The sequence below is a fragment of the Gekko japonicus genome, unplaced genomic scaffold (genome assembly GCF_001447785.1).
Source record: "Gekko japonicus isolate JY-2015 unplaced genomic scaffold, Gekko_japonicus_V1.1 scaffold923, whole genome shotgun sequence".
Lineage (NCBI taxonomy): Eukaryota > Metazoa > Chordata > Lepidosauria > Squamata > Gekkonidae > Gekko > Gekko japonicus.
In genome coordinates this window covers 269,391-277,733 of record NW_015171530.1, presented here as the reverse complement: position 1 = coordinate 277,733, position 8,343 = coordinate 269,391, and the positions used below count along the sequence as shown (strand labels likewise).

Here is an 8,343-nt window from a genome sequence, read left to right as displayed (position 1 = left end):
ACAGAAGTAGGATAAGAATGTTAGGCAATGAGCAGATTTGCCAAAGCCTACTGCTGAAGTAGGTCGCTAGCCTAAAGGGTTGAAAGTGTGTGTGTTTTCCTATTTTTTTATGACTAGCTTTTGCAATTGACTATGATCTGGGGACAACATTAATCTTTTCCCATTTCCCGCACAGAAGATGCCCCCCCCCAATTCCTTTGTGGAACTCTAAAGCTGAGTGGTAAGATAGCAAGAGATACATTACTGTCCCATTTTACAGCCTGCTTCTCTGTAAAATATGAGTCCACTCGCACCTTAAAGACTAACTAACTATATTCCGGCACTCAGCGTCCATGAGTCACAGCTCGCTTCATCCGATGCATTAAAGTGCACTTGGCTTCTCTGTATCCATGCTAGAGTATTTAATGTACTTTTTAAAGGGCCTTGGAGGAGGGCACACTTTGTTGCCACAAAATCTAGAAGCTCAAAATGAGAAGGAGCACTCAGCACATGCTCGGGGGCCCTCGGAAACAGTCTTCTCACAACTTTCTGGCAGTCAGGTCACCGAGGCCTGCAAATCATGGGTCCAGGACTGTACGGTCAGTTCTAGGGAGTAGCACCAGCATGAAAATTTCTGTAGCCCAAAGGGGAAGAGCATCATACACACATCTATTAGCATCATCTGAAGGTGTCAGGTAGTGTTGCTGTTGCCAGCTCCAGATCAGGAGATTCCTGGAGATTTGGGGATCGATCCTGGGGGAGGGTGGAGTTGGAGGGAGCTTAGAGCAGGGATGTGACGTCAGTCTGGGACTCCCGTTTCTCCTAGACATTATATGGTGTACCCATAGATCCCACCCTCTGAAGCTGCCATTTCCCTCCAGCGATCTTTGTAGTCTGCAGATCAGTTTTAATTCTGGGAGGTTTCCAGGCCCCACCTGGAGGTTGGTAACTAGTGTTGGGAGGGGGATGGCACCTTCTTGAGAGGCCCCACACGTAGACTGCATGCATGCGAGAGCAGTGCTGCTGTGTGGTACAATGCCATCAATACACAGCATGCTCTACAGAGCATGTGAAACCAGGTCCCTGCCCCAAAATATTGAGCCTTAAAAATAAGGAGGCCCGTTCCTTTCAGTTCTCAGACCCACCAAAAATATAGAACCATGGCTCCAGTTTAAGCAAGGTATAAAACCATTAGGTTCTCAGCTAATTTCTCAAAATCCCGTTTCAAAAGGGAAGCCCAAACGGAATGTGCTCTGGAAATAACACACGTGATCATAAGAGAAGAGGCTTGCAAGGTGGCTTACTGGAGGATATGCCTAGCATAAGAAGACCTGACCTCTCCCACCCCCCAGCCTAGATGCCGACAGGCCCCTCTGCCTCCCTTAGATACAAACCGTCACCCCCCCCTACTGTAGGGGTGGGATGCAACCAAGATGCTCCTTCTCTTGGTAGTCAACTGCCGGAGGATGCAGTTGCCATGGGAATGCTTCCAGGAGCCCAGTTGCTAGGAGATGGAATTTCTTGTAAGAGGGCTGAATGTTTGAGAGCTGCAGAAGAGGGCAGATCTGCAGAACCTGATGCTTGCGTGTGGGGACGTGGTACTTTGCAAAGAAGAGGAAAAGATGTGAATGAAAGCTTAGCTGTTTTAACTTCTGTCCAGCACTCCACTGTAATTTATCAGGTAACGGAAGATGAACACATATTGAGAAATCGGATCCAAGATACTTCTGGGGCCAAGAATCTTTCCCTCTTGCCCTGAGAATCCAGGAGCCCCAGTCTAAGAAAATCAAACACACTGATAAAACATATATAGGGATGAGAATATCAACAAAGGAGTTTCCGGAGAATACACAGGATTTAGAATGCAGTTGCTAGGATACGAACCGCAGCAGGCTACTCAGAGCACAGAACACCAGTCCAAAAGCTCATCCTTTGGTGTCCAATTAGTTTTGACCTTTAAAACAGCTTAAGCCCTGGATACCTTAAGAACCATTTGCTTCTGTATGCCCTTTCCTGTATACCAAGAATCTCTTCTGAGGCCCTGCTCGAGGTTTGTGTTATGGGCGGGTTACTACTTGGGACAGGGCTTACTCCACAGTGGCACAGAGATTTTGATGCTCCCTGCTATAGGTCTAAAATAGGTGCTTTTTGAAGAGTCTCTCTCCCCCAGCTGCTTTATTGCAATCATATTTCTGTTCCGCTCTGTCCTCTCCCTTCTCACGGTGATGAGGTTCTGTGTTTTCAATGCATACTTTCTTGATCGATGTTTTGTGAACCACCTTAAAAGACTGGAATCCAAAGCTTGACATGCAAATGTTGATCAATTACCACCACCCCTGCCCTCCTGACTCCACAGATGTGATCACTTAACACAGAATGAGATCATTCTCCAGTACCCTTGAAACCCTGCCTTCAGAGTAGAAAAGAAATTCTCACTGGGCTTACAGTGTTGGGCATATACCACGCAGCACTCTGGTTGTGTTGTCGAGTTAATGGTGAAGCGTTGGCCATAGAATGACTCAGGATGCAGCTGCTGACTCTTTTATTTGGCCAACATCTTAAGAGCCCTGCTGGATCCGACCAATAGTCCATCTAGTCCGGCATCCTGTCTCACATAGTAGACAACCAGTTCGTCTGGATGGCCAGTAACAGGTCACAGAGGCCGAGGCCTTCCCTTGTTGTTGCCTCCTGGCTCTGAGATTCAGAGGATTAGTCATGGACACCAGAATCTAAAACTAAATGTTGATTTACCAAGTAGGCCAATGAACCTAAAAAGAACCCTGCAGGAACAGAACAGAAATCCATCTAGTCATCCTGCTTCACCCAGTACACAATGAACTGGGAACAGCGATTGTTGTTGCCTCAGGAAATAGAGATTCCTTTTAGTAATCATGGCTAGAAACCACTGGACCTCTCCTCTGCCTGCATCTGTCTTTTCAAGCTGTCTATGCAAATAGCCCTTACTATATCCACTGACAGTGTATTCCATGATTTAATTACTCTTTGGAGCAAAAGCCCAACTTACCATACAGTGTTCCAGAGCTACTTCTTTGCAAATAATCTTATGTGATCTTTTTTTTGGGGGGAGGGGGGAGACTCTTGATTAAAATCTCTGCTCCATCATTAAATTCACTGGCTCCCATTTAGACCTGTCAGTTTAACCCACCTCACAGAAGTGTTGTGAAGATCAACAAAATTGGAAAATGGGAGGACTTTGTACATCTTCCTGACCTGTATGGATGAACAGGATAGAAGTGGTTTCGTTTGCAGTCCTACAATAGTGGAATAACCTCCCCCTGGGAGATGTGCATGCCCCCTCACATTGGATCTTTTAAGAGGCAGTTGAAGATGATTTTACTTAGGGTGGTGGTTCCCCCCCCTATTTATTGTAAATTGTGGTTTTAATTCAGAGCTTTAATTATTTTAGTTATTTCTGTTATATTTGTTCTGTTTATATTGTAAGCTGCCTTGGGTCTCAGAAGGTAGAAAAGAGGTTAACATATATAATAAAATAAAATCTTAGGTAGGAATACGGGACTGTGCAGAGATGCCAAAGAAAGGTGATTTCACGAGGGGCCATTACCTGCCCTATCCACTCGAAGATCGCATCCCGAGATAACTCTTGCTGCTTCCAGCCACCCCCTCTCCAAGCCCAAACAGAGAGAATACAACTTTTTAATAGTCAACATTTTTATTAAAAGATTTCTCACCCCACCCCGAAATCTCTCCCACTGGTAACCTTCTAGAGAGCAAGCAATTCCATCTTCCCTACCCCATTTTTTTCTCTTCCAAGTATGTCTGAATCTCCCCCAACCCCCCATTTTTTTTTAAAAAAAGTGTTTTATTTTCTAATACATTCCATAGGACACATATGTCTAAGTTCCCCCCCCCCAACATTTTTTCTTCATATATAAAAAAGACATACACACATACATACACACACTCACATTAGTTTTTAATCACCCACACAGAGGGAAACAGGAGAGGGGTGGGGAGGCCAAAAAAACAAAAAAAAAAGACCAGAAGAGGTAAACTGTACATGGGGGAAAGTTATGGCACCAAAAAACAGAATTTCTTTTTAAACCAAAAAGGATTATTATAATACATCAAGCCCCTCCAGCCCTATCCCTCCCCGTAACCCCATTTCCCAAACCCAGGCAGGCAGATATCACTAACTGAACATCTTGAAGTAAAAGTTCCCATTTCTCCTCCCCCCCTCCCTCACCCCCCCAGCTTGTTTAAAACAGTGGCCTTATGAAATTTAGAAAAAGCAACTTGAGAAAATGGGGTGAGGGTTTGGGGAGAAGTCTCTCTTCGTTAGAAGAAGGTTCGAGAACGACTTTTTGTGGTTGAGGACAGATCACCGCCCTTGGGGTGGGGTGGGACACGGGATGCCGAATGGCACAGGGAGGATAATTCAGTGAGAAAAGGGACTGATGTGGTGGTGAGGGTGGTGGGGGTCTGAGGACACAGCAATATGCCTTAGCTACGCTACCGTGTAAAATGACTGTTTCAAGGTTTCCAGTTCCCAAAATGGAAAAAAAAATAAATCAAGGAAGTCTCAAGAGGATCATGTATTTCTCTTCCTCAAAGGGAAGTCTCTAGAATCTTCCATCACTGGAAGAAATGTTAGTATTTGATGAAATCCCCCACACCAGTTTCCTTGCCGGCCCCCTTGACTCGGCTCTCACTGGGGATCTTCCTTTCCCACGAGCCAAACATGGATTCCCGAGACCATGTGAAGTAAATTTTCCAAGCTCACTAGGAAGAGTCTGTGAGGAGACATTTTGGTTTCACATTTCTCTCCCTCTTTTCATAAAGACGACATCATTGCCCTCCCTTTCCCATGAAGAACTGGTTTGTAGGACTTCTTTGACACACCTGCCATTTTAAAGAAATTGTCCTTTCCGTCTTTGCCTGAGGAAGATGTCCAATTCTTGGAAAGAGGCAGGGAAATGCATGGCATTTTCTTAAGAAAAAAACTATTATCTGAGGAAAAATAAATTAGTATTTCTGGGACACTAGACTAGAAATTCTCTACCTGATACCTCAATCTGTGTAACCATCTACCTATGAACTGAATGATACAGTCCAGGGATACTCTTACCCCTCGAGTTTTCTTCCCCACCCGGTGGTATTAAAACCCCAGGGCTGCTTTTTTCTGTCACAATGGGAGAGGAAAATAAATCAAGACTTGCTCCCCATAGCAAGAGATCAAAATTTCCTTTCTAGATTTGTAAATCTGGACACCCACTCTGAGTGAATACATATCTGGGTTTCCACAGCACAAACCAAAGTTTTAAAGTAAATTGCTAAATGAGAAGATCCTGACTTTGCAGAAGGGAGCTGTTGGACCCAACCAAGTGCTTTCAGAGTATTCAGTCCCATTTGCCATAGGGAAGTTTCAAAACTAGTTTCAATTACTGATTTCCCTACCCTCATGACAGACTTATTTCTAGTTATGATGGAGAAAATGCTCGTGTCCACCAAGGTACACAATACACTCACAAAACCTTCATTTTACCTCCTCTTCATCCCTTCTGTCAGAAACACTGTGCCAAGTTTTGATATACAGCGCCCCAGTGCCCACAAGTTAAATCAGAATGAAATTTTGAGCATGAGAAAGGTGTTTTAAGCTTCTCCCTCAGCATCCATAGTTGAGACACTGATTTTGAAATGCCTCAACAGAGATCACATCAGCTCACAAACTGTTTTCTACTTGCTGGTGGGACGTTTGGTCCTAACACAAATAAGGTGTTGCTTGTGTGAGGGAGGGGGGTACGGAGGGGAGACTTTTGTTTTTCAGTCAGAGAAGCCATTAGACTTTTGAGGTCAGAAATATTGACTTGAGGACTAGTAAGGGGCAGAAGGGAAGGCAACTGCCCACTGAAATCATAGGTTTAGTGTGAAAAATTGACCCTGATCCCAAACCCTTGGCAATCTGGGGGTTTGTTCATACTGGGCATTACAGCAAGAAACAGCATGAAGGGAGAGGGAAAAGCCGGGGGACAAGCATGCAGGGAGAAAGGAGATGAGATGGAGATGGTGTTAATGGATGTGAATTGTGAATCAAGAGACATTCTTAATTCCTCTGGACACCCGTATCCTGCATACACAGTTAAAGCCTTTCTGCAGACTTGGGGAGACTAAACTGAGAGCAATGCAACTAACTTGCACAGAGCAAAAAAGAACACTGGGGCTATGGAAGTGACAGCAAACCATTTTGGGTGGGTGGGAAAGAAAAAAGGGTCCAAGACAGAGGAATCTTTGAGGAGGAACCAAGCACAAGCGGGAAAAGATGACAATCCCATCGCCTGGCCTACCAGAGGTGTGGGTCGCAGCTAGGAAACCAAAACCTAACTCTTAGCTTGGGGCCAGCTGTGATTCAAAGGTTTACAAAAGGAACTGGATGTCTTTCCAGTGGAGGAGGCGATGTAATACAAAGGAGTAGGGGGCTGTTATTAACATAAGAAGATCCCTGGGCTGGCAGCGGCTTAAATCTACATGTAAAAAAAAGAAATACAGGAGAAAAGGGCATTGTTAAAAATCTACATTCTGGTTCATGAGAGGAATGTGAGGACTGGTTCAGGAACCTTTTTTTTTTAATCAGATGGGCCGGGAGTGGTCAAGACAGTCTCAAGAGCTAGAGTTCACCACATCTCTCAGAAACATGGCAATGCAGGTAGAAGCCACAGCAGCCTGCAGCAATTTATACCTCCCTCTCTATCCACGGATTTGTGATGAGGCAAGGAAGGCTCCTGGAGTAGAGAATGTTCTGGAAACAGACTGAATGCTGTGGTCTCTGCCCGTGTATTTGGGCAGGACAGAGACCCCACTGTCCACATCCTGGAAGGGATGCACAAAGTCTTCCTCTGTCAATCTGATAATTCTATGCATGCACAGATTGGCCACCATCACTGGCAATCCAGGGCTTCTCTCCCCCCCCTCCCAAAAGCAAGATCTATGCCCATCATTTCTCTCTACCTAAACTGGGTTAAAGTAACCATGTTGTAGGAGAAAAAGAAAAGGCTCTCTTTGATGGTTGCAGCTCCTTTCACCTCCCGTAGCAAGCTATAGGTGCACAACTGAGAACTCTGGATTTGTTGCAATGTATTCTTCTCTTCCCAAGAGTGGGATTTGGGATTATTCAGCCACAAATGGAAAACAAAAAGAAGATAATTTAATCTCCACAGTTTGGGGGGGGGGAGTAATCGTTCGCCATCTCTCTCCGTCTATAGATTGTTGCAACGCTGGGGGAAGCAACGGCCAACGATCAGGTATGCAAAAACCGATCGCCAATGGCACGTCCACAGCTTTGGTGTCTCCTTCCACGTGGCGGTGAGGGAGGGGGACGGGAACACCGTGACCTGGGGGAGGCACCAGCCACAGGCCAGAGGGCAAGAATTCAACCTTCCACAGTCTCACAGTCCAATCTTCTGTGGCTCTGCGCTTGCAAAGCTGTGGCAAGACAAAGGCCACAGATGACGACTGAGGGGCCGGGACCGTGGTTCCGGTTTCACAGTGTCACCCCATCCGTTGCTTGAGGAGCCCCGCTTTCCTTCCCCCTTTCCCAACAGCCAATTCCCCCCCATCGCCCTCCAGCAAAGTTTCCCTGTTCTCTTCCCAATCGCTTCACGAGTAAGAGAAGTGCGACCCATTGAGGATGTGTGAGGTGACGCTGGCCGAGCGGCTGATGCCCTGGTCCGACTGGCCGCCAGAAGCTGTGCGTCGCAATGGCTGAGGGCTGTTCCTCAGCATGACCACGTTGGAGCGGCCCCCTGGGGCGGATGACGATGAGGAAGATGAGGAGGAGGGAGAGGAAGAAGGAGGGTGAAGCCAAGCCGAAGGGGGTGGGGCTAACATAGGGGGCTGCCTCCACGCGTGGGGGGCACCGGCCGTGTTCTGGACGCCATGGCTCCAGTGGGAGCCACTGCGGGGAACGGGGCGGGAGGGCCAGGGCTGAGGGGGGGCAGTATAGCCTTGGTTGAAGGCTTCGGCGGGGATGCCGGTGAGTGCCATATTGCTGAATCCCAAGCGCATGCTCTCAGAGTCGAAAGCCTCGATCTCCCGGGCCTGGCGCTCCAAGAGGCTCCGGATCCGATCGGAGCGCTCATTCTGCAGGGCTAACATCTCTTCCTCGATCTGGAGAAGGACAGAAGGGACAACAAAACAAAAGGTTAAAAAAAAATTACATCTTAGGAGTGGAACAAGGACACGTGAGTTCCCCAAGAAAGAAGGGTCTAAATCCAGCACCCCCTAACCTGCATATCAAAAACTCACGAAAAGAGCAACTGCAGATAAATGTTGACTTGTAGAAGCACAATCTACATTTGGACCAGGCAAATGAAAGAGTGACCAAAGGTA

The 8,343-nt window shown here is 46.6% G+C and overlaps 1 protein-coding gene across 3 annotated transcripts in view; it reads right to left on the bottom strand.

Moving 5' to 3' along the window:
* Positions 1–3,694: 3,694 nt before the first annotated feature.
* TAOK2 (TAO kinase 2) overlaps positions 3,695–8,343 on the bottom strand; it is a 42,040-nt gene continuing 37,391 nt past the window's right edge. For all 3 annotated transcript variants that reach the window (XM_015419571.1, XM_015419570.1, XM_015419568.1), the window contains one exon: positions 3,695–8,121. In XM_015419571.1, the coding sequence (XP_015275057.1) occupies positions 7,612–8,121 (510 nt within the window). In that variant the 3' untranslated portion in view covers positions 3,695–7,611. The remainder of the gene's footprint in view (positions 8,122–8,343) is intronic.